Here is a 24,935-nt window from a genome sequence, read left to right on the forward strand (position 1 = left end):
TCCCATTCTACCTTTTGTATAGTAAGCTTACAGGTAGACTGGATTGTTTTCTTGGGGTTGCATCCATGTTATTGTTTCGCCGTGTCAACAGATTTCCACTTGTACAATGAAATTTCCCCCTCGTCTCCTGTGCAATCCCCTGAAAAACCCTTAAAATCTGCTCTAGAGAGTTGGGATACCCTCCAGAACAGAATCTGGGGTGTGTGCTGGGAAAGGAAGGGGTTTTTCCATTGCATGAGAAAAACACTGCATGTGCAGCATTTGGATACAGTCTTTAACCTTTGCTGAGGGTATTGAAAATGTCAGGCACATTATGAATTATTAGCGTGTGCCAATTCTTAAAATATGTGAACAGCAAGGCAAGTTCTTGTCAATAACCCTTACGGAAATACCTAGCACTTCACCCATGCCAACAGTACATATTGTAGGTCCTGGCAGGAATGGACTGGGTGACACTTGCATTCCTAGTCTAATATTAGAATTAATGAATTAGAATTCAAGGCTATGTACTTTCCCCAAAAAGCCTTGCAACATAGCATGAATGCCACAAAAGACTCGTAACAAAAAGAGCCAGACAGTTTTGCTTCCTTCAGTTTTACTATCACCTCCCCTTCACAACATGCGTTAGACAACAGCTCTAGTCCTTTGAACAGGAATGGAAAGTGAAAAAGAAACCACTGGAACACAATGATTTCAAAGCCTCAGAAGCAATGTTGAGAAGCTGAAATGACTTTAGACTATGATAAGGACTAGACAACACCATCCTTCAAAAACAACTGCTTTGTGGGGCATCTCTCCCACAGGACAGCAAAAGTGCCATTTACAAAAATATCTCTCCTGAATTCATAACCGAAGAAAAATAACTACACCACCTACCAGAGTCTCTCTCACACAAAAAGCATTTTTAAATACCCTCAAATTAAATACAGCAGCATGTTTTAAAAATTACATTCCTCTAAAAAATAATAATGGGGGGATGGACGACTAGTGTTCCTACACCTGGATTCACAGGCTTTTAGTGTAACTAATATTACAGTGCAACCCTAGACATATTTACTTGTAATAAAGCTCCACTGTGTTCAATGGGTCTTACTTCCTAGCAAGTGTGTCCAGGACTACAGCTTGGGTCCCCAAGTAAACCACCCATCTCTCCCTCCATGGAAGTGGACACAGTAGAATAGGCTATGAGTCCCCCTTGGGCCAGGAGAACAGCAACTCAGTGTATTGCATTCCTTTGCAATCCTCCTTGCAGAGTCAGCAATTTTAACCGTTCAGCTGGAGGAGTTGCAAAGTACGTTTTCTGCTCCTCCGAGTACTTCTCCTTCACTTCAGTAATGTCCCGATAGCTCCAGTCCCGCCAGTGGAAATTGAACTTCTCCAGAAGTTCTATTCTCTTTTCCTCTGTTGTCACACAATCAACAGGAGTTTTCTGCAGCAAGGAAGGCACCTCAACACCCGGAAAAAGCAGGAGAGCCCGGATAGCAAACCAGCCTCCGTAACGTGGGTGGATGCAGACGCCATAGATCTTCTGGAGAAAGAAAAAAGGTGAAGTGAATTAAAAGGCCTGCCAATCTTTACATCTCACAGAGAAAAAGGAAGGATATTGTAATAGACAAATATAACCAAAAGATTTAAGAAAGCTTCTCTTCAAGGTATAAGGTTGGCACCTAGCAGGATGTGAGTAGTTCAGCAGTGTAAGTTATATAGCAAGAGATAATGAGATAAGAAACATGAAAGACATGGAAGGGTAGTACATGGAAGAATGTATTTGTTTTGTTTGGACTGTAGGAGTTTATGTAGTTGGTATTACGTATTATGTATGTAGTTTATGTATTAGTGGAGAATGTGTAACAGAAAAGCAAATAAATAAATTAATGGGGGCGGGGGGAGATGTAAGGTTGCCATCACTTAATAGGATTTGGGCTGGTTCCATGCCTGCTACACCTCAGGCTCTTGTGATCATGGAGGCACAAGGGAATTTGAAGTGATTTGAGAGAAACACATATTTTAATGGTGTACAGACACATTTTTCCCGCACTCTGGAAAACGGCTTCGACTGACTGGCTAAACCAGGTGAGGGTAGCTGGTAGGACTCAAAACCTTGGTGAGTTAGGGACTTCCCTTGCATGCAAAGACAGGCTCCAGTAGATTGAGTGGATGAGACCAATAGTGGGGCCAATGGTCAAGAAGGCAGTTTCTGCATGTACTGTAGAGGGAAGTGAGGGGAGGGTGGAGCTTGTCCACCTGAAAAGGTAGTTCTTCTAGGAGAAAGAAAACTCTGGTCCTAAACCTCTGCTGCCTTGTGGGATACCTTCTAGAGAAGAAAAGGCTAAAGAGTAAACCCTACACAAATCCAGAGTGGAGTCTCCAAGGAGCTTCTGGAAACTCCTGCAGCCAAGCTGGTGCCAAATGTATTGCTCTGCTTTCTTTTGGACCACATGAGCAGGACTGAGAGGGAGGTCTTGTTGTCTGGGCAGCCCAGGACCTCCATATACACTGCCCAGGCTTGTGCCCCAGGGAAGTCACTTTGGTGCTGCTAATGCAGCAGTTTGACTTCACCCCCAGAGTTGCACTCCATTGTTTCTCAAGATAGATGGATGCCAACAACATCCAATGGGGTTTGCAGGTTTTTGAAATAATGTCAAAAAGAGTAAGCCAGAGGTGAAAACATCACAACCAACATACTGTCTTCATAGAATCATAGAACTGTACAGTTGGAAGGGGCCCTGAGGGTCATCTGGTTCAACCCCCTGCAATGCAGGAATCTCAACTAAAGCATCCATGACAGATGGCCATCCAGTGTGTGTGTGTGTGTGTGTGTGTGTGTGTGTGTGTGTGTAACAAAGCATCTAAGTGCAATCCCATACAGTACATGTCTACTCAGAAGTTCCATTGAGCTCATAAGATTTCAGCCTTAGTTTCCATTCTAGGCACCTGATTGCATAGCCAGTTAGATAAGTAAACAAAGAGTGACTTGTTAACTTACAGGCTGCCCAGCCCTACGCATGTTTACTTGGAAGGCAGCCCACTGAATGAACTGTTTTGTTGACTTTCTGTACAAAAAGCATGTACTTTACCATCAAACTACAGCCCTTCCAAAATGTTTTGCTACAGTGCTTTATAATACTAGAAAGGGGAAAGTATCCTTGGTAGGAAATCCTTTAGGATGGAAAACTTGTGGCCCTCCAGATGTCGTTCAACTCCAATTCCGGCCAGCCTGAGCCATCACAGCCAATGGGCAGAGATTACTGGTTGCAGACTGGCAATATCTAAAGGGTCATAGTTCCTCAGCCCTGCTTTAGGACATCTCACTAATTATTTGCAGACAACTGACACTGTCACTGAAATGCCAGGGAATAATTTACTACTCAAAGTAGGCTGCCCTGAAATTAATTAGTAATGTATCAGTACATTCATTTCGGTGGATCTACTCTGAAAATAGCTAACATTGGGCAGCCTGCCTAAAATTACTTTTAAAAGCAACTTTTAAAAAACGCAGCTATGAAGCTTAAACATGTGGGAGAACGTTTTCAAACCATGGAGGAAACATTTGCTGAAATCTCAAATCTTAGCAAGCAAAACATGACACACTAATGGCTGCCTTCCTGTAGCTTCAACCAATGCCAGAGAAGACTATTCTTATGTCTTCTGCCACCCAAGTCCTTGACAAAGTATAATGGGAAAAAATAATATGAACACTATAATAAAGTAAAACAAACCCCTTAATTTCATAATTTATCTAAGAGAAGAATGTGCATTTTCTTGATGGAAAATATGGATCTGTATTGGGTCAATGCAAGGAGAGGGTGCGTTCCTGATCATCGTACATCACAGACAGAGAGAAAGAAGTCACCCAATAAAACATTTAGAAAACACACTAAATCTTCTGAAACAGAGAAAGTCACAGTTTATCAATGGCTCTCCAAGAAACAAGCACCCCTCTGCTGCTTCTCCTGCTCCAATTTAAATCTCACCTTCTCTCCCCAGGGATCTTGTTGCACATCTTTCCTCTGGTAGTAGTAAGCAGCACCAGCTATATGTGCAGCTGTCTGGGCCAGGAACTTGGGCTTCCGGTTGGGCAGCAACTCATAGTCATACATGATGTCTACCTGCTGGTCAGCAAGACTCTGGAAAGAGGAGTTTTTATAAGATCAAACTCACATTTGAAGATGATTAGCTACAGGTAATATAGGATGATGTAGCAAGTCAGTCTACATTCCCCAGCCTCACTCTGTCCCCTGCTTCAAGCTGGGCCTCTAGTCTTGTTGAACGAGCAATGCGACCTCTTGATAAAGGAGCTACAGCCTTGCGTATTATGAAACTCTGAGGCATGTGTCACTTTGCCGACCTGCCTTAGAAAATCTGTCCTATATTGGGAATTCTTTCTCAGGATTTCCAGAATTATTCCACCCAGTTCGATTAAGGAGTTCACAAATCTTCTCACATACAGGTGAAGCATGACTGCCAATGTAGTCTACAAACAGCTTTTAACCCAAAAGCAAATTCTTCCAGTTCCCTGGGCTTGTCACAATGGCTTCTTTTTTTAAAAGTCTCTATACATAAAATGAAATTGCTGATAAAGATTTGAATTAATATTCAAAGTGGCAGAACAAGAAAAACCACTCTGAATGACCTTCAAGCCTTTACAACATTTATTCAAATACAGTCATAACTCATGTTACGTCCGCTTCAGGTTGCATGTTTTCATCTTGCGTACCGCGGCAACCCAGAAGTACCGGAATGGGTTACTTCCAGGTTTCGCCGCTCGTGCATGCGCAGAAGCGCTAAATCACGCATGCACAGAAGCACCAAATCACGCCGCGTACAAACGCAGCGCTCCAAGTTGTGGGCTTTTCACATTATGGACGGGCCTCCAGAACGGACCCCATCCATAACACAAGGTACCACTGTATAGTGAAGCTGGGTGACTGCAGGGGAGGTGAAATGGAGAAAACAAAGCTAGATTGTCTCATGCTAGAGACACAGAAGCCATCGCTGGCTTTGTGCATAGCCATGCCACTACTCAATAGTGTTTCCTGGGCCCAGGTGCAAGGACGTTATCACAATGAATGGCATTGTGTTTGTACACCTGTCTCCTTATAGTGCCCCTGCAATGTCACCACTCAGCATTTTTATTCTGCAGACAGGAAACTGAAGCCATACAAAGGGAAACCATGTCACATGACACAAAGCCACCATCGTAACAACAGTACATCATTTACTGCTTGCTTATTTTGAAGAAAATCACCCCATCTAAATCCCAGGGAAAGCTTAGCTCAGTTAGACCAGTGTGAGGTGGGATTATTGCAATATAATAAAGCAAGTTCTCAGCGACCCCTTTACCCACAAAACAATTTTTCCAAACAATACTTGCTAGGACTTACACTTATTTTGCAAGTTATTTCCAATATTGGTTCCGAAAACCATTCTACACATCACACAGAAGGAGGTGGCAACGGTAGAACTCTGGATTGAATTGCTTCAGATTGCAGGAGGGTGGGTGTGTCAAGTTTCGGAATGCTTGTGTAAGTAGAAAGCTCCCAGCATACAGGGCTTTGGTTTGTTGTTTCATTTTTTATATGGTGCAGCGTTAAATATGCAATCTATAAAGGTACTGTACAAAAGTCTACCATCTCTTTCAGTGTAATGTGTAGAACGGCTTTTAGCCACTGTGTCTCCCAATCCCAGTTAAAAATATAAGCAGTAACTCCATCCCCAAAACACAATATGGATTATACACTATTTATTGTTTGGTTATAGGGATGCAGGTGGCGCTGTGGGTAAAAGCCTCAGTGTCTAGGACTTGCCAATCGAAAGGTCGGCGGTTCAAATCCCCGCGGCGGGGTGCGCTCCCGTCGTTCGGTCCCAGCGCCTGCCAACCTAGCAGTTCGATAGCACCTCTGGGTGCAAGTAGATAAATAGGGACCGCTTACCAGCGGGAAGGTAAACGGCGTTCCGTGTGCTGCGCTGGCTCGCCAGATGCAGCTTGTCACGCTGGCCACGTGACCCGGAAGTGTCTGCGGACAGCGCTGGCTCCCGGCCTATAGAGTGAGATGAGCGCACAACCCTAGAGTCTGGCAAGACTGGCCCGAACGGGCAGGGGTACCTTTACCTTTACCTATTGTTTGGTTAAAAAGGAACAAGGATGACCACCCAAATATTTTGTCTTTTCCCAAGGTATAGGGAACTGGCAGTACATTTCTAGGCATGCCTCCTTAGAAGTAAGCCCCAATGAGTTCAATGGGGCTGACTTTAGGAAAGTGTATATAGCTACTCTCTCCATGACTTGTCTGTATGCATCAAAATCTCTTACCTCCCTAAGCAACGTGAGGTGATGAGAAATGCACTGGTCCACAGGGTCACGAATCTTTTTCAGTGGCCCATTCCTCAAGAAAGGTTTGAAGGCTTTGTCAAACATAGCAGGAGTGCTGAGCACCACGAATGCCAGAGTGTCATCCAAGTAGGGCAAGTGAAAAGCTGGAGAAAGGACCGCATTGTACCACCCTACCTTCAGAACAGAGAAAATATAATTACAGTTAGCCTAGATTCTGGAAACTGATGGGAGTACACTCTGAGCAATGTAGGTTTTAAGATACAGCTTTTAGAAGCAAATCAATCAATCAGTCAATCTTCACATGTCTTTACCTCCCTACCTGGAACTCTGTGAGTCTTTCAAGGAAACTCAACAACACCACATAGAGAGCAACACAAATTACTGTACAAATAGTTGCATAATTGTGCTTCACTGCGTTTCTCAAGGTTTCAGATTTTCAAAGGATTGAGAACTTGCTGTTGTTTTTCCAAAGGCAGGGGGATGCAAGAAGCAGGTAATTGAACCTTAAATCTGTGGTTGCAAAGGAAGAATAATGAGCACACTTTAGAGTGTCCTCCTAATTTTTCCTTTTCAGTCTGGCACTGCAGCTTTACCTGCCTGGCACCTAATGTGACATGATGTCATGTGATACCAATGGGCAAGGCTTTGGCCTACTGTTACTTACAAAACCAATAAAATGTAATTATTATAAAATAAAATGGAAACTTCAGCTAAATTCTGATTTCTACCACCCATCAAATTGCTGTAGAGAAATTAGGACTGCAATAACTGAGCTCAATTAATTTAGAGTTCACAGTCCAACCTCTGACATAGGCTAAAATCACACAGCATCACTGCTCCTTGTGATGTCACAAGGGTTGTGAGCAGCAGCAAACAAGAAGCCTAGGGCCTGCAGTTTAACCATGTGATTCATGCCCAAAGATCAGCAACTAGAAGGCAGAACAAGCAGCAGGGGTCATGAGCAGCAGGAGACCACAAAAAGGGTTTTGGAAGTACTACCTGGAAATAGGTAAGAGCAAAATGAATGATGGAGCTTGTAGTTGCCTAGATGCAGTGGTGGGATGGATGAGAAAAATAAGTTGAGCTTGAATCCTGGCAAGATGGGAGGCACTGTGAGGAAGTTGTTCCCGGGTCTGACAAATTGGTCAATTGCCAGGCCTGGACAGGGTTGCACTCCGTTCTGAAGGAGCAGGTACACAGGCTGGGGGGCGGGGTGTGCTTCTGAATCCAGCTTTGTCACTGAAGGCCCAGGTAGCCTGAGTGGCATGAAGTGCCTTTAATTAACTGTGCCTGGTTCCACAGCTATGCCCATTTCTCTACTGCGAGAGCTTGACCATGGTAGATCAGGTACTGGTGACTTCAAGATTAGATTACTGCAATGCATGCTATGTGGGGCTTCCCTTGTGCATAACCCAGAATCTCCAGTTGGTGTAGAATGCTGCAGCATGGTTGCTCACAAGATTGAGGTGCTGTCAGCATAAAACACTGCAGCCCAGAGATTTGCACTGATTGCCAATTTGTTACTAGGCCAAGTTCAAGGTGTTACTATTGGTATATAAAGTCCTTAACAGCTGGTTTATTTGCGGAATCATTTTACCTCATATGTGCCCACTTGACCTTTTCCGGGCAGGTATCTTCACTGTACTCTTTTTGGCATCCATTTAAAGCATTTTTCTTTAGGCAAGCCTATCCAGATAGGTAGGTATTGATGCGTTTAATCTTTGTACTGTTAGTATTAATTATATTTAACTGTTTTATTGATAATGTTAACATTTCTTGTAAGCTGCTTAAGCTGTTTAGAGGTTTTACTGCAAGCAGCATATAAATGTTGCTGAAAAATAAACAAATACTTAGAACTGAGGAATCAACACAACTCTTGATCTTGGTCTTTGACACTTGAGATATAGGTTTCAGAAGCCACCCTATTCCTGTGGTTGTAATCTGTTTTCAGTATTTTTAATGTTTAATTTTAAATAATTGTAACCCACCCTGGGACCTGCTGGTGAAGGGTGGGTAATAAATTTAATAACACCAGCAACAACTAACTGTTCAGGTGGCAGTTTTATGCATAAGAGCCTACAGGATCAGGTCAATTGCCCATTTAGTCCAACATCCTGTTCTCATAGAGGCCAACTAGATGTTTGTGGGAAGCCAGCAAGCTGGATTCAAGCACAATAGCACTTTCCCCTCCTGTGGTTTCCAGGACTGGTATTCAGAAGCATTACTGCCTCCAAGTGCATTTCACCATAAACCTGCTCTGATTATGTCTAAAGAACGATGTCAACACCCAAAGTATGGGTGGCCCTGAGTCCTTCCTACATCTGTCATAGACCTTTTTCTACAGTCCCTCTCCCTAAGCATTTTTCACCTTTCACTCAGCTAGGGTCACTTCCAATAGTTGATGGTGTAGCTGGTTGACTAACTGAACCCAAAGAGAGCCCATTCATGGTTCCTCATCATCTTGGATAAAAGTGACGTGCTGCAGGGTTCTGTCCTGGGCCCACTGTCATTCAACATCTTTATAAACAACTTGGATGAAGGACTTGAGGGGATGCTTATCAAATTTGCAAATAACACCAAACCGGGAGGAATAGCCAATGCCACAGAAGACAGAATCAGGATTCAAGATGACCTTAACAGAACTGGGACAAAACTAACAAAATGAATTGCAATAGGGACAAATGTAAGGCTCTAAACTTAAGCAGGAAGAACCAGCTGCACAAATATATAATGGGGGATACCAGACTTGTCAGCCGTACATGTGAAAAGGATCTAGGGGTCTTAGTAGACCACAAGCTTAACATCAGTCAACAGTGTGATGCAGCAGCAAAAAAAAGCTAATGCTGTTCTAGGCTGCATCAACAGGATTATAGTGTCCAGATCAAGAGAAGAGAGTTCCAGAAGATGAAGGGTCTGGAAACCAAGCCTTATGAGCATCAGTGCCCTGGCAGGTCTTGAATCTGCATCTCCTGTTTCCCATCACACTGTGCTGTCCAGTGAACTTATTAGCATTTGCACCTCCTATGAGAACACACTGTCATATTGATAGATTTAATTTCTTCTCTAGAGCCTCTAGGCCTTATTAATTAGCAAGCCAAATGGAGATTTGTTTTACAGCCTCTAGCACTGATTGCCTCTTTGGCAAATCACAATGTACTCATTTCAGTCATGTGACTTCTCTGTCTCGTGCAAGAGTTATGCTTGAGGACAGCTGCAACTGTGTATAGTTAAACCACAGAAAACCAGGAATACGTTTTTGCAGGAATGTCAGGATTTGATAGGCCTAAAAGAAAAAATTGCTTTTTTCCTCTTCCTCTACCTTGATTAATATTTAACTCACAGGTAGGACATGCCTCAACTTCACACTAGTTGAATCTATTCAATGTCAATCTTTAACTTCCTAGACAACAGAACTTGACATTCATCTTTATAATCAGCTACTGTTGGCCACATTCCCAGCTATACCCCACTTTCTACATTATTGTGCTTTATTCCTTCTCTATATCTAATCTCATTTGTATCTACTCTGATATATTATGTACCTGGATTTCAGAAATACAATTATTCTTTAAACTTAGGGGTAAATATAAAATGGATCCTGGAATGCAACCCACAGGGCGGTAAAAGAAATGGAACACTTCTGGAAACAATGGGTAAAAAAATGATTTGGCACATAACCAGAGAAACACGGTTTTTTTCATAAAAAGATCTGCTAGTATATCTGATGGTGCCTGGTATCTGAGATACAAATAGACTGACAAACAGACTGAAAAACAGTCTGACAAATAGACTGAAAAACAGTTTCTACCCGAGAGCTGTGGCCCTTTTGAATGCTGTAACTCGATAGTGTGACTTGGGAGATTGATGGGTGGGGGTGTGGGTGTGGCTGGAATGTGGTTTGTGGGTTGTTGTTGTTGTTTTGCTTTTGTTGTTTTTAAGGGATGGCATCCAATTTCGTTGCACTTGTGCAATGTTGCACGTGTGTAATGACAATAAAGAATCTATCTATCTATTGTTAATGGCTTGCAGCCTATAATGTTCGCTCACAAACAATAACAAGCTTACTTGTAGCCTTTCAGATGTCCATGTTGTAAATATAACAAATTATGCAATAAAAATGAAAATTGCAGCCCACATATTTATTTTAAGAACATTCCACACATTATTAAAAAATGCATATTTAAATAGCAGAACATCACATGGCACCAAAAAAAATGGTAGCAGCCACACACGAAAAAGTGACACTATAGAGGGAGCAGCAACTACAATGCAACAGCGGAGCAATATGACCAGAATGGCAGAATCACGAACCAAAGTAGGCACAGTGAACCACATGAATCCGTGTGGAGCTACAGCATAGCACCTATATTCATTCTGGGTCCACAGGGGTCAGTGTTAACACTTATACAACGCCGCTCTGCCCTACCAGCATGCCAAGCATATGTCTGAATAAGCACATGCAATTAAGAAACCGATGATTTCCCCCTCTTCGCTTCGACTCGCTTTCCCCAACTCTGCACCCCTCCTGCAGTACCTTAAGCGGGTGGATTTCAAAGCCCAGCTTCTCCAAGTGATCTCGGATCCTTTTCTCCAGCTCAACCACGCGTAGCTCCATCATAGCCTAAGCGCGGAGCACTGTGGGAAATGTAGTTTCCCATGAGGTAGAGCGGACCCACACCACGCGCCGGACACGAGAGCCGAGTCCTCCCTCCCTCCCGCTGGCAGCGCGTTTCTCTGCCGCGGCGACGGGCCGCGCGCCTCTCCCAATAAGGAATCGGGACGCTTTTTCCCGACACCCCCCGCTTTGGGGCGCGAAGAGCCTTTCGGGAAATGCAGTCCCGGTGACTTCCCCCCTCACAGTAGCCGCTGGGCCTTACGGACTTTCCTCTCCAGAAACCTCCGCGGCGGAGCGGAAGGCGGAACCTGCCTCGGGGTTTTTAGCGGTTTCGGACGTGCGTGTTCGAATCCTTTGCCTTCGGAGAGGGGGTCTGGCTGCGGGTCCAGGCAAGGCCGGCGCGGCTTTTCGCCCCCGGCCCTCCATTCCCTTGGCCTCCGTTTGGTCGGGGCAGCCGGGAGCGCTAGTGAGTGGGGCCTGGCTTGGGTGTCCTCATAGCGGGGAGGCTGACGTGGCTCCTGAGCCAGCCCTCCAGACTGGAGCCACCACCGGCCGTGGCTGGGTTGAGGCGGGCGGGGTGTTCCTCGCTCCCTCGGGGGACCGGCCTAGGGAGCCCCTCTCGCCCAGCGCTCCAGAACACATCCCGGACACCAGGAAGCGACCTCCCAGGAGGAGCTGCTCTTGGCCGCCGTCTCTTAAGGACGGGGATGGGAAGAGGGTTGCTCTTGTAAAAAGAGGGCGCCTCCGCTTTCATTTCCCCTCTGCTGAGGAACTGCTTGGTTATCCCTGCCCCTAGAGAGCCGTGGTCTATCGCTGAAGGAGTTTATGGGCCTCCGGAGCGTTGTGCTTTAGAGCTGTGCTCTTTAAACTGTTGGCACAGTAGTTAAAAGGTGCTTGTGAATTTGACCCAGAGATGTTGGGTGTCTGATGTTGCATTCCCTTAAGAGGCATTTTTGTGTGTGATGTGAAGGAAACTTGTTAGGCAGTCTTTCTGCAAAAGTGTCTGCATTTCCAAGTCTGTACCTTCCCCACCCCACCCCTCCTTTGCTATGATGAGATTCAGCGTTGCTCACGGGAGAAAAATAAACCGTCTCCTGCTGCTTTTGCAGGCGCTCTTCTCTCCTGCTGGGATTTCTTTCTAGCCAAGGACTCTTCCCGGGTTACAGTTGGGCAGCCAGTGAGTTGTTAAAACATCTTTTTGCTAAGAGCATGGATTGGGACACACAGCTCAGCTCTCTCTTGACTGCAGCAGACAGCAACATGGCAAAAATTAAGGCAAGTTTTGTTTGGAGCAACATACTGGTTGAAGAAAAGTGTCTAGTGTATTTGAACAGGGGGGGTGTATGCTGCTAAATATTTAAAAGTTGATCACACTAAAGTTGTGTTCTACAAGGGGGAAATGTGTTGATGATAGTTTCCAAGAACTAGTCTTTAATAAAATCTGCTGAGTGTTTTGCTGCTGATTGTTAAAGGCGGCTATTACTATATTTTTCGCTCCATAAGACACACTTGATCATAAGACGCACCTAGTTTTTAGAGGAGGAAAACAAGAAAAAAAACATTCTGAACAAAACAGTGGATGTATGATTTTTGTGGTTCATGCTGTAGCCACAGACGTGATTTGACGGTGAGTTTGCCCATGCAAAAATCCTGAGAATCCATGTGGATCCATGCTTTGTAACCACGTTTTTGCGCCATTGCGGCCCCACGAAACAGTGGATGTGTGTGTGTTTTTGGTGCAGGCTGCAGCCATGGACATGCTATGTGATCTGATGGTGAATTTGGGGTGACCCAATGCAAAAATCCTGAGGATCCATGTGGATCTGCAGGGTTTTTCTGAGCTTTGGAGCTAACTTCTAAGAGCTGTTCATTTGACTCTGTTCCATGACATTCTGGATACAGGTAAAACCATTTTTGTGGGTTTTTATTAATTTTGTTCTGCTTTTAGAACCCTTACTACCTGGGTTCTTGCTGTTAAACTGTTTAGTTCTGGGCTTGTATTGCTATTGTAGTTTTGCTATTTTTAGCCTGTGATTTTAAGATACATTGACTATTTTGTACACCAGTTTGGGTATGGCAGCTAAAAAGCAGCTTTGAAATCTTATAAATAAAGGTATGGGAATGCTTCTTTGATCTTTGGCCAAGTTAGCAAATGACAGTTCCTGTCGTTGCCTGGAAAATGTGGCATTAAGACACTGTGCAGATTTACCTTGCTCTGTGTATTTTACTGTCATGTCCATTGAAGGCACTATAATGATGAATGAGAACATTTTGTCTTGCCAGTTCCTCTCCAAGTGTTTATGCAGTACTTTCTAACTTAAATTTCATGTAGCATCGCTCGGTGGAAGCAATGTGCATTCATACACTCAAGTGTTAATCTTTCCACTGTTTATTCAAAACAATGTTATAATTTTCTGTCCCATCTTCTGTTTTTGTTCCAGCAACGTCTGAACACTGCCAGCATCTCTTCCAAAGGTAAGAATGATTGACCTGCATTGTATAATTCTAAAGCACCTTTTGCAGAAAGAAACATCTCTTTAATACTTTTAATTTTTGAAGTTTTGAGATTAGAGAGTTCTTTACTGATTCTAGTGTATATAAATCCTGGGAGCAAACAGTGAGAGAAGGCAATTGCCTTCATGTATTGCTTATAAGCACCTAGAGGCATCTAACTAACTGGCTGCTCCTGCAAACTGAGTGAAAGGCTAGATGGAGCTGGGTCTGGTCCAGTGAGGTCATTCTTTGAACCTACACATCCACCCCCACCTCTGTTTTCTCCCTTTTCCAACTCTGGCTTTGCTTTTTAAAAAAATTATAATAAACTCCCTTCTATACCATTGGTTGCTATTTATAAAAGCACCTAATATGCATGAGGTGAAGCAGGAAAGTATAGCAAATTCCTGCCCAAATCACAGGGAGGTAGTATAAAAGGGGAAAGAGTTAAAAGCCTACAATAATTAACTTTTGAGTAGGGAGAGGGTTGGAATCCAATAGACTCCCAAGAGAATATTTTAATTTCTTAAAAGTGAGAGAAAGAGGTAACAAGCTGAATACTTAAAAGGAAAGAATTCCATACCCAGGGGCTATATGTCCAAGAGCACACATGGACAAGAAATAGCACAGCAGAGTAGGCTGAATGGTGCAATTGAGGTGATTTAGAGAGCAAGCAATGTAGGTAGATACTTTTGACAGTTTCCATACTAGGTGGACCAGTCAGGTTTGTTCCTTTCCATCCCAACAGCTGATCTCTTGCTAGACAGAATAAATACTGAGAGTGCTGCTCTGACTGAGCAACAGACTGGACCACCACCCCTGCATTTCACATGTGGAGCTCACTCATGCTGTAGAATGGCTGCTGAGGAGCTTTCTGCCATCAGCAAGCAATTGCATTCCCAAGCCCAGGTAAGTGACGCTGAAATGATGCGCAAGCTACTATGCTATGGTGTAGAGAAAAGCTTTGCTAATACATCTGGGTGCATACACCAGCAAAACCACATGCAAAGTCTTGCACATGAGAAGATAGTGCCATACAGTAGATGGTTGAACTTAAAGCAGACAGATCTGGGTTGTAAATTGCTGTTTGGGCATAAAACTCGCTGTGAGACCTTGGCCAGCCATTGTGCCTCAATTTAGTCTGCATCACTGGATTGTCGTGAAGTTAGAATAGTGGGGAATTCCATGAATTCCCCACTATTCTAACCCCTGCTCCTTGGAGGAAATGTGAGATTTAAATCATGTAACAGGAAATAATACACGTTCTCAAACCAACAATTTGGTTAGGATTAGTTTTTCTAGTATATTATGTTCCAGCCTAAGGTTTTGAGGGCTCCTTGCTTAGCTGGTATTTGCTGTTCCCATGACTCTGGTCCTCCTTTCTTTCTCTTAGGTCATAGAATCCCTCACCCAGGCAGTACATCGGCTGAAACAGGAGAAGGAACTGCAGCAGCAGAGTATCAGTCACCTAGAGGGTATGAGAGATTTGTCCAGTTTGGCATTGCTAATAATAATTAGCGTTTTTGAATTGGACCCAGAAATGAACAAAAATCCAATGAAACTGTTGGAAGAGTCTTCTCTTGCTTAGCTGATAACCCTGTTATGAGAAATATGTCATGGTACCCAAGAATCCAGCCACTTCTCCACCTCCCTCCTTCCTCATACTTGAATCCACACTTTATTTATGTCTGTCAGCACTCTTGCCGGCTCCATGGTATTCTGATGTGGACAAACCTCTCTTGAATGTGGTTAACAGACTGCCATGCACCAACAGTGAATCGGCATCAATGTCACTGTGTCTCCACAACAGCCAAGGGGAATACTGTTGGCTAATTTTGTCCTGTCCTACGTCATGTTGCAGAGGAGGTGGATCGACTGCAGCACAATTCTCACGGCAGCTTAGACTCAGTGCTGGGAGTCAGGATGGAAGGGCTGAAGACTGAGTTCCGTAGCCTTCGGCAGCAAGTGTTTCAGCAGTCAGATGGTGACTGTACTCCTGATCATTTTTCCAACCCTGGCATCGTGCAAGATATGCGGGAGAGGTCAGCAATTGAGCTATCTAGTGAAAGTAACTCTGCTTTATGTATAGGGATGTTCAAGATGAGTGGGATAGTGTGGTGATGGACAAAGAACAGTACTTTTCCAAGTGTCAACTGCAGATCATTAATTGCTGGAAGAAAGTTGGCATGTCATTTGCAATTTGAGAATGTCTTCAAAGACTTGAATGAACTGTGGCCTCTGCCAAGTTTTCTTGAATGGGGTTGCTGCTGTGCTGGGAAGAATAACAGTTGCTGTTATTAATAACCACTTGCTTGTAGTGAATTGAGTGGACCCCTGTAGGTTAGCAGTATATTTTTCACTGATTTCTAGCCTATAGAAAGCCAACAATGGAAGCATGCTTGAGCTCTATCTTACCATTTCTCTGGGAATCAGAATGGCATGGGGCCAATTCCATAAATTTCAAAACTCTTAATGTTTTAAAGCAGCTGAATTTGGAATGGGCTTTGCAGTAAATCCAGAAAAGTGACCCCTGTTGTCTTAATTCTGTTCCTGATTTCCTTCTTACTCTAGTAAGAAAATCTTGTGGCAAGAATATAAGTGCATCAGAAGAGAGATGGAACACCTGAAGCACAAACTAGGCAAGTACTACTTGATGCTCCTGCTCCCCTGGTCTTTGTCCTGTAATATTGTCCTGTAACTATTGGGATAAAGGCTATGTGCCCTGTGGGCCTCATTGGGAAGAGAGAAATATGTACAGAATTGAAAAAATGACATGGCTTATTGTACCCTTTAGAACAACAAGAGGATGATCTGTTCCACCAAGTGTCTGCAACTGATGAGATAAAGAAGACTCAAAGAAGATACTGTCAGGTACATTGTTAAGAAGGTTCCCTGCTGCTACCCATTCACTTTGTGCTAGTAGTCCTAGGCCCAGCATGGAACATGAAGGGGGGATGCAGTCCCTACCCCAGATATCTAAAATATATTAGACAGACAAGACAGAGATGACTGAAAGATTAGAACAAGATTACACTATACCTACAAGCTAGATAACTCTAGCACAGGGGTGAAGAACCTTTTTTTGCTTTATCTGACACCTCCTCACATGTCAACAACCTACCCGTCAATTATATGACATGTTACATGATTGACAGGTAAGTGTCCTGCCCACTTGCAAAAATCCTTGCGTCCAGGAGGAAATGAAGAAAGGGCCATTTTGCAAGCAAAGGCCTTTTCCCTCATGCACTCTGCCTTGGCTTGTGAAAACTCTTCCTTTCTTTCAATGCTCACAAAAAGCACCTTCCTTTTGGCTTGCCTTGACTGTGGTGCCTGCTCATACAGCCAACATGAGAAGGAGTTAAGCTTTGCTTATCAGCTGAGAAGTAAAGGGTTGCAAGTACCTGCCAAGGCAGAATTGAACCCTGCCCATCTGAAAATCAGCTGATGCCACTTGGATTTGTCAGCAGATTGACTGGTGGGCATGGTTTGTGGAAAATAGCTTGGTTGGCCAAGATTTGTCCCACCTGCTGCTCTAGCAAATATTCAGTTCAAGAAGTAGTCATTCACCTTTGGTGCCACTTGTTTAAATACTCTTCCTTCCCTAATGATGGTTTTATAAGCTATGGAAATATTCCTGAACTGTAGCCACCACCATCAGTCTTGATGTATGTCCTGCCTTTCTGCTTTCACATTAAAATAGAGTTTGGGCTTAGAGCAAACAAACCACGATTGGGAAGTAATGATTTAACCTTGGCTTCAAATTGTGAGGTTTTATTTGGAGATAAACCAGAAGTGCTGGTTTGAATGCAAAATGATTTCATTGTTTGTTTTGTTCATGGAGGGAGGAGTCAAGTGGGAGGGTTACAGCTGTATACACAGATGCTTAGCTTGTACACAGCTTAATTCGTTTAAACATAGTTAATGACTTAGTGCTGCTTCTAAACATTGTGGAAACTTGTGGGCACCTCTTAAGGCCATTATACCACTGTGCTGTGCTTCCCTAGCCTGGAAAAAAACAGTGCAGTGGTATTAGGAATATGGTCACATGTGTTTGCCATTCTGCTTCTGTCTGTGGGTATATGCTAATCTCTGCAGAAGAATGCATGAGTGGGAAACTATGGATATACTTAAAAACTAAAAAACAAGCAAATACCCAAAACACTCTTAACTCCCTGCTTATGTTTTTTTGTGTGGGGGGAATTTCTTTTAAAAACAAAATTAACCCTAAAAGCTTAGGTTAAAACCATAGTTATCTGTCTTCTTATTCCCAGATGCTGGAAGATCTGAAGGACAGTCATAAAGCTCAGACTAAGGATTTGGACAAAGCTAGGATTGAGACCCAGAGCACTCAGAAGGAACTTAGTCATGTCAAGTAGGGAAACACATGTTATGCTGTATGTGCTTCACTTGATAGCTGCCCGTGGTTCGATGCAGGATTGAGACGTTCATGGTTGCTAAATTATTACCACTGTTTCTCTCATTCAAAAATGGTGTTGTAGATGGTTGCTAGTAGACAATTGTCCACCAGAGGGCCGCCTATTCATTGCATTAGCCTCCAAAAAGGCAGTGATGAGACAGGAATCTTTGAAGGTGCTGCAGAAGACTAGCAGTTTGCTTTCTTCCCAAACCAGACTTCCCTAATCTGAGGCCTTCCAGAGGTTTTGGACTAATTCCTGACCAGACAGGATGGTAGCAGGTTGAGGAAGGCTGCCCTAGTCACCCAATGGTTTGGATGTTTCCCATCCCCTTCTCCCTATAGCCACTTGACACCCCAGCCCAGGCCCAAACAACTTCTGTGTAGGGTCAGTTCTTCATGAGCAATGTGAAATCGGACTGCTGGGGAAAAGAGAAAGGGAAGTTTTCCTTCTGTTAACTTTACATTGAGCCCATTGAGATCAATCCTGGTTTGGGGTGATTCACCCATCCCACATTGCTCAAGAGGGCTCCTGACCTCCTAGACTGACTTTTCAGGGAGCACAGGTGGCTGGAGAAAGCAGGAAACTTTCCTTCTGTGAACTTCCTTAAGTTAACTTGGGAACGAGCCCAGTGAATTTGATGATACACCTGGTGCTGTTTAGAGAGGGGTTTCTATCAAGAGAGCTCACAAACATGCCACTTCAAACATCAGCTACCTCTGTCCACTACTTCCTGTTTCTGTCCCCTTTCATTGAGATTAAGTATTTGCTTTTTTGCCTTGCTGCATTTTATAGCTTTTGCCTTGAACTGTAAGAACCTAAGAGCCCTGCTGGTTCAGATTAGAGGTCTGCCTGGTCCAGCATTCTGTTTTTGCAGTGATCAACCAGTAGGGATGGACAAAGATGTCAATTTCAGTTTCCTGTCTTTCCATACTTAAGTTCAGTTCTTCACATTTCTACATCAGTTTTCATCTCCCCCCCCTGCAAAAAAACCCTCATGAAAATTAATCAGAGTGTTAGTGTGATTTTATTTATTAAGTAATATGTACATTTTATATGCAATGTTGCATAATATAAACATTTTTGTATGTTATTTTCCATAACATATGCATTTGTATGCACACTTTACCTTAGTATGTGCATTTTTGTACACATTACTGGCCTGGGGAACTGCATTGCAAAAATTGGAAGAGCACAAATTGGGAAAGATGGTTGGATTTCAGTTCTCATATTTTTTTGGAAAATCTGAATTAGATAAGGTTGCCTTTGAGAATGCAAAGTGAATTGAATTTATTCCTCAGCCCTATCAACCAGTTGGCTATGGGAAATCCACAAGTATAGGGCATGAGAGTTCAATAGCACTTTTCTGCATGTGATCTGGGACTGCAGGTAGTACATAGCCATCATGACTTAGTAGACATTGATAATCTCATCCATGAACTGCTTGGATCTTATAAGAGGGGATGTACTGAGTGGCACAGTACATGTCCATTTCCTAATATTCATCTCTTAGGAATGAAGGAGCATTCTCTAGCAATTATCACCCAGGTTCACAGAACCTGTAGTGACTGAGTCACATTATAGTGGTTTGAATTCAGAGGATCAAACTCTTTTCTCTCTAGTTCCTCTTATTGTCTCTATTCCTCCCAAAGCTATGAATGATTCTAAGTAAGCAACACCAGAGAAGCCGTTGAATATATCAGTGAAATAAACTCAGCTGCTCTGTCACTGAAGTCAGTCATGGCTTGCTTTTCATTAGCTCATCAAGCATTTCCATTTTCACTGAAGGCTTGATTATTTCACTGCCTACGGATACTTTGAATCGCACAGAGCTGTTATGAGCTTACTTGACTGTGTCGCTCAGGTTTATGAGATGCAAGAGTGCCTCATCTCTTATAAATATGTTTCTTCCGTCTGCACTAATAATTTCTGTGGGCTTTTGAATTTGTTTTAATCAGAACTACAGTTACTGACCTAAAAGAACAGGTGAAAGGTCTGCACTTGGAGGATGAACTCTACGCTGGTCCACTAAGAGAGAAAAACCTCCATCTAAGTAAGTGCTTGTTCTTAGAACACCTGACACTGAGAGGAAAATGGGTGCACATGGGAAGTGTGGCATGAGGGCTCATTTTGCTGTAAGTTTGTGGACTGAGCAGCTGCTGCACATCCATTTGTCAGTCTTGTTGCAAAATAAGCACTCAGATGCATGAAAGAGTATTTGCTTTTTGCTATGGATATATTAACTTTTTGAAGGAAAATATAACATTGTGTAAAATGGCCCTCATTGTACCAGTGTTGCTTCAGCACAACCCATTAGACTCTCATCTTCAGCTGTGAAATATTCTGCTCCTGTAAAAAATATACATGGTCAGAGAAGCAGTTCACTTTTCTCAGTTTTACTAATTTTGGAAAGAATTCAGTGTCACACTATGTCAGCTTACCAGGTGGAACAATTCCCTCTCTCTCCTTCCCCCATGCCCTGACCTGGGGCTTCTCCCAACGCTGCTGAAACCAATTTCAGGAGTGCTAGGGGAAAAGATAAGCCCCCTTGCATAGGCTTCCACTAACAGGACTTGTAAGGTGAATCCTGCCCTATGTATGCATGACACTTTCCACATATAAACCCAGGTGCCAGCCATATTTTAAATGGAAATAATAAAGCTCTTAATTAGAAAAAAGTATGCTGGCATTGCATACATGGTCTTGTCTTGAATCATTGGGACTTTGGACAGTAAGGGCAAACTCAATCATTTACTAAGTTGTAAACATTGCTTTGAGAAAAAGCTCAGAATTTTAAGTGAGCTGCTAGTCTCCCTAATCTGCCTTGAACTTTGTCCCCTAGGAAAAAAGAGAGTTTTGCTGCATGATGCTACCTTGTCATCCCTTCTCAGTGATGATTCAGCCTCTGAGTTCAGTCTCACAGATGTCAGCTCAGATGAACTCTTTAGTGAACCAGAGATTGCACAACTTGCTGGTGAGCCTGGGTGTAACTCTGAAATATTTACTGAAACCATTACCTAGTGATTGCTCTGGGGCTGTGAAGTTTATCTCTACAAGTTTTTATTTTGAATTGCAGCATTGCCAGAGTACCCTGGAAGAGGAACGGATTGATACTGAAAATACTACTTGCTGTGTTTACTTTTCTTCTGTTTCTGAAATAGCAAAGCCCATATTGCACCACATAGAGGAACCCTCAGTTTTGAGAATAAAGGGATTAACATTCTCGTCAGGGGAATTCTTACCCTATTTCATTAAGATGCTTAAGATTCTTGTGCACAGATTCTCTTTAAACCTCTTTGCATTTTGCTTTTTCTCTACCCTAATCCAAGTGACTCAGTCTTTTTGAAGGAAGCTGCTACATTTCTACTGTGTTCTGTTTTGGTGCCCTCAAAGTGTTTTCAAGGATCTTTACTAGAGCTGTTTCCCTCTGTAGAGTCTTCTTTTGCCAGAAGATTTTGCACATCTAAGCTCATGCCTAGGGGATGAGCCAAATACAGTGGTACCTCGGGTTAAGTACTTAATTCTTTCCGAAGGTCTGTTCTTAAACTGAAACTGTTCGTAACCTGAAGCACCACTTTGGCTAATGGGGCCTCCCACTGCTACTGCGCCACCAGAACACGATTTCTGTTCTCATGCTGAAGCAAAGTTCGTAACCCGAGGTACTATTTCTGGGTTAGCAGAGTCTGTAACCTGAGGTACCACTGTAATCCTTTGGGTTTTGTAAAGGAAAACCAATCACTCCATAGTTGGGTGCTTGAAGACTCTTCTGAAGCTCTTGACAAATGGGTTTGACACTACTTGTAATAAATGTGAAAGGGAAGCTTATAGATATACTCACTGCTGGCTCAACGGTGATGCTTGTGGATGATCGCATACAAGACTTAACATCTGTACATGTGTTGGTCCTGGAAGACAACACTTTGTCTATTAAAATTTTAACGTATGGAAAAATATGCTGCTGCATAGTAGCTCAGAAAAGTGGTCTACCGGTTTTCTTTCAATCTTTTCATTTTTTTAAACTTCCCCTCTTTTTTTGAAAGCACTTCTTTCTAGCTTATTAATTCTATACTGTTGAATTGCAAAATGTTATAACAATAACCACAAAATAGTCAGCTAATTGCTTTGTATTGTACTTGTAGATGACAAGATTTCCATACCAGGCTTGAAGCTGGAAAAGAAGACCCCTGGAGGGGCAGCTGGTGGCACGCTGGACACAGAAGACCTCAGCAGTGAGCTGACTGACACTCCTCCTGAGCTCAACTTGAGTAACCTTTAAAACTTCACCTAAGGATTGCCTCATTCTTTCTAATGAGAAAACAAATTAAAGAGCAGAGAAACATACGTACTGTTCTCACACACACTCAGCTGCCTTTTGTACAGATGCAACATTGAGGTAGAAGGACAGTATTAACCTCAACCTATGACCTGGTGATATTAGCACATGCAAGTATGATGCAGGGGGCTGAAATCATTTGAGAAGGGTGTGTTGTGTGTATATATATATATGTTCTGTTCAGAGATTTCCCAGTGTCCCCTTTCTGGAAAAGGAACAATTGCATTGCTGGTCCCTGCGTGTGTGATATGGATCATATCGGCCAGCTTCAAGGAACTGATTATTCTCATCACTCATAATTTGCAGTGTTTAAATATTGAAATGAAATATTGAGACTGAGCCGCAAGAGAAAATATTCTGGTAAGCAATCCACTTTACCCCAGATTCTGTTAATCCAGGCTTCCTCAACCTCAGCCCTTCAGATGTTTTGGGCCTACAACTCCCATGATCCCTAGCTAGCAGGACCAGTGGTCAGGGATGATGGGAAATGTAGTCTCAAAACATCTGGAGGGCCAAGGTTGAGGAAGCCTGTGTTAATCTGTGTCACGGTGTTTGCCGCACAACAGCTCCTGATTCAGCACTAAGACAAAACCAGCAGTGATGGGAACAGTCCACTGAAGAAGGGAGCATATAGTATGTTAAACTCCTTTGGCAAGTCACTGATGTGCCACATTAGGAGTTGACTAGGATAGGCTGGCTGTGTGATAAGAAACCTGTGGGGAGCATCCTCTTATCTGGGAAATACTTTGTGCAGCTAACTTTTTTTCCCTTCTTGCCGGTTGAACTGCTGGTGAGCTATGATTTCCAGTGACCTAAAGTGGTCTGAGTAGTAGTGGCATTAGTGCTTCTGAATTTTGGATCAGGTGGCAAAGCATAATATAGTTCAACGCATTAGTTAAATATCCTTCATATATCTGGTCCTTTCTGGGAATAAGACCGGTAGGAGCAGAACCAAAGAGTCTTGGTTGCCTTCTCAGTTTTCAGAACTTTATTGAAACAAAATTACACAACTGAGCTTAAAAAAGACTTTCAAACTAAGTAAGAAGCTCACATAGAATGAGATCCATCAACCACTTGCTAGCCAAGACATGTAGGAAATGCATATAGTAAAATCCTGGGTTTTTTTATTTTATTTGAAAGGCAGCTGTGGAATGCTGCCATTTTGAGAAGAGGAGTATTGGGACAGGGGCCATGTGACTGCCAGCTATTTGTTTAAAAAATGCCCCCTAACTATTCTACACACACACACACACACACATGCATAGCTCCAGATGCAGAAAACCTGTGGAGGGCAATACTTAGTGGAAACAACTCATGCAAGGAAAATGTTAAGTAGCTCCCATTACTCCTCTCCTCACACTTGCAGCCTCCACATTAAATAAAAAGGGCTTCGTTGCATTAATTTGCTGCACAAAATATACCTTCTGCCATAGCTTTATTGGTGGGGAATCACTCACTACTTGGGGGCTACCTGCTGCTCTTCAGCACAATTAGGATAATGAGAATGTGCAGCAGTTGGCACGTTTTTCCCTACTGTTTCAGTTGACTGTTGGCTTGCTTTTTCTTGCCTTGGTAGAAAGTTGTACTCCATACCAGTGAAAAGGGCAGCCTGTTCACCCACTGTATTGAGCAAAAGTGATCCTGTCTACCTCAACATCCTAAAATTCTTAAAGTTATGGAGAAGATATTCAGGTCTGGACCTGGTAACTCTTGTGAAAACTGGAATTATATGACGGACCTGGATGAGTAAGCGTTAAAAGCTTTCCTGTACAGTATGGTTATTCTTAAACTCCTGGTCTGGACTTTCAGAAGACTGGGTGCCAGTTTACTGATCTGGAATCGCATCAATGGCTGCTGCTTCCTCCCTTGTCAATGCCTGAATTAAAAGCTCAAACCTGTTACAACTGATAAAGTTCCCCATCTTATTCAGACAATATAGTGTAGCAGCTGGAGATTGTGTGTATAACATGTTAGAACATTAAGTAAAGTGTGTCTCCTACTACCCCCCCACCCCAAAATACAAAACCAACTAGGGAAGCCTGTGTTAAGAGGAATCCCTCAAAGGGCCATATGCAGTAGACAGCATGTCCAATTTCAGGGTAAAAACACTTCAGAAGGAAAAACGATTAAAGGCAAGGGGAGGGGAATTAGCCCACAGGGGATTAAATCAACAGATGCTCCATTATAGTTCAAAGAGTGCTGGCAAGCAGTGATTGCTCCTAGAGCTTATTAGTTCTGGGCTGTTCATAACACACTGGTTTGTTTTTAGGGCTGGAGAAATATAGGCCGAGAAGTCTTTAATTAATGACCTCTAGACAGCACAGTTTGTCACAAAGCATGTAACTAACTGTATTTGTGGGACCAAATCGTGTGTATTCGCCAACAAATTTGATGCTGCTCAGCTGATGGAACACTGGGTTTTGCTGGAACTTAAACTTTTTATAAATGGAAAGGAATAAAAAATTGTGGTAACCAAATTACTTTTCAGTCTGTTCTGATTTAGTCTGTCTTTGCATTGTAATCAACTATTGTAGAGAATACGCACACAACTATAGGATAGTGCTCATGTAGAACTTACATTATATTATAAATTTTAATTTTACTACTTATTGTAGAACAAAATATTAGCTCTTTAGTCCACCATCTTGGCATGTATTAGGACACATTCTAGTTATGGAGGAAGCAGCACTGGCATATGTGGAATATACTTTAGGAAAGATGGCTCTTTATGGGCTGTCTTGCCTC

At 42.9% G+C, this 24,935-nt stretch overlaps 2 protein-coding genes across 9 annotated transcripts; one reads left to right on the plus strand and one right to left on the minus strand.

The window, feature by feature from the left end:
* Positions 1-578: 578 nt before the first annotated feature.
* MMACHC (metabolism of cobalamin associated C) lies at positions 579-10,998 on the minus strand. Its single transcript, XM_083619983.1, has 4 exons — positions 10,869-10,998; positions 6,314-6,508; positions 3,975-4,127; positions 579-1,528 (listed from the first exon to the last, which is right to left on the minus strand). Exons 1-4 carry the CDS (start codon positions 10,950-10,952, stop codon positions 1,217-1,219), a joined length of 744 nt encoding a protein of 247 aa, XP_083476109.1. The 5' UTR covers positions 10,953-10,998; the 3' UTR covers positions 579-1,216.
* LOC310765181 (uncharacterized protein) lies at positions 7,198-24,667 on the plus strand. 8 transcript variants are annotated; one of them, XR_014549468.1, is made up of 13 exons: positions 11,155-11,286; positions 12,059-12,224; positions 13,391-13,424; positions 14,191-14,351; positions 14,836-14,917; positions 15,304-15,484; positions 16,014-16,081; positions 16,237-16,313; positions 17,714-17,814; positions 19,816-19,910; positions 20,700-20,831; positions 21,997-23,148; positions 23,237-24,667. XR_014549468.1 is itself a non-coding variant. In XM_083619902.1 (12 exons), exons 1-12 carry the CDS (start codon positions 7,246-7,248, stop codon positions 22,131-22,133), a joined length of 1,332 nt encoding a protein of 443 aa, XP_083476028.1. In that variant the 5' UTR covers positions 7,201-7,245; the 3' UTR covers positions 22,134-24,667. The 8 variants fall into 8 exon arrangements, 4 of the variants coding, with proteins under 4 accessions (XP_083476031.1, XP_083476028.1, XP_083476030.1 ...); XR_014549469.1 differs by having other exon boundaries at positions 11,165-11,415; XR_014549470.1 differs by having other exon boundaries at positions 11,172-11,415; positions 12,158-12,224.
* Positions 24,668-24,935: the final 268 nt, after the last annotated feature.

This window comes from Podarcis filfolensis (assembly GCF_964270895.1).
Source record: "Podarcis filfolensis genome assembly, chromosome: 6".
Lineage (NCBI taxonomy): Eukaryota > Metazoa > Chordata > Lepidosauria > Squamata > Lacertidae > Podarcis > Podarcis filfolensis.

Excerpts from the sequence above, each read along its gene's own strand:
- LOC310765181 (XM_083619902.1), top strand. The coding sequence starts at position 7,246 with ATGCCCAAAGATCAGCAACTAGAAGGCAGAACAAGCAGCAGGGGTCAT. Across the intron at positions 13,425-14,190 it reads TGCCAGCATCTCTTCCAAAG|CTGATCTCTTGCTAGACAGA; the intron begins GTAAGAATGATT and ends CCATCCCAACAG. Across the intron at positions 16,082-16,236 it reads ACACCTGAAGCACAAACTAG|AACAACAAGAGGATGATCTG; the intron begins GCAAGTACTACT and ends TGTACCCTTTAG.
- MMACHC (XM_083619983.1), bottom strand. The coding sequence starts at position 10,952 with ATGATGGAGCTACGCGTGGTTGAGCTGGAGAAAAGGATCCGAGATCAC. Across the intron at positions 4,128-6,313 it reads ACCTCACGTTGCTTAGGGAG|AGTCTTGCTGACCAGCAGGT; the intron begins GTAAGAGATTTT and ends TCCTCTTTCCAG. Across the intron at positions 1,529-3,974 it reads AAGATCCCTGGGGAGAGAAG|AAGATCTATGGCGTCTGCAT; the intron begins GTGAGATTTAAA and ends TTCTTTCTCCAG.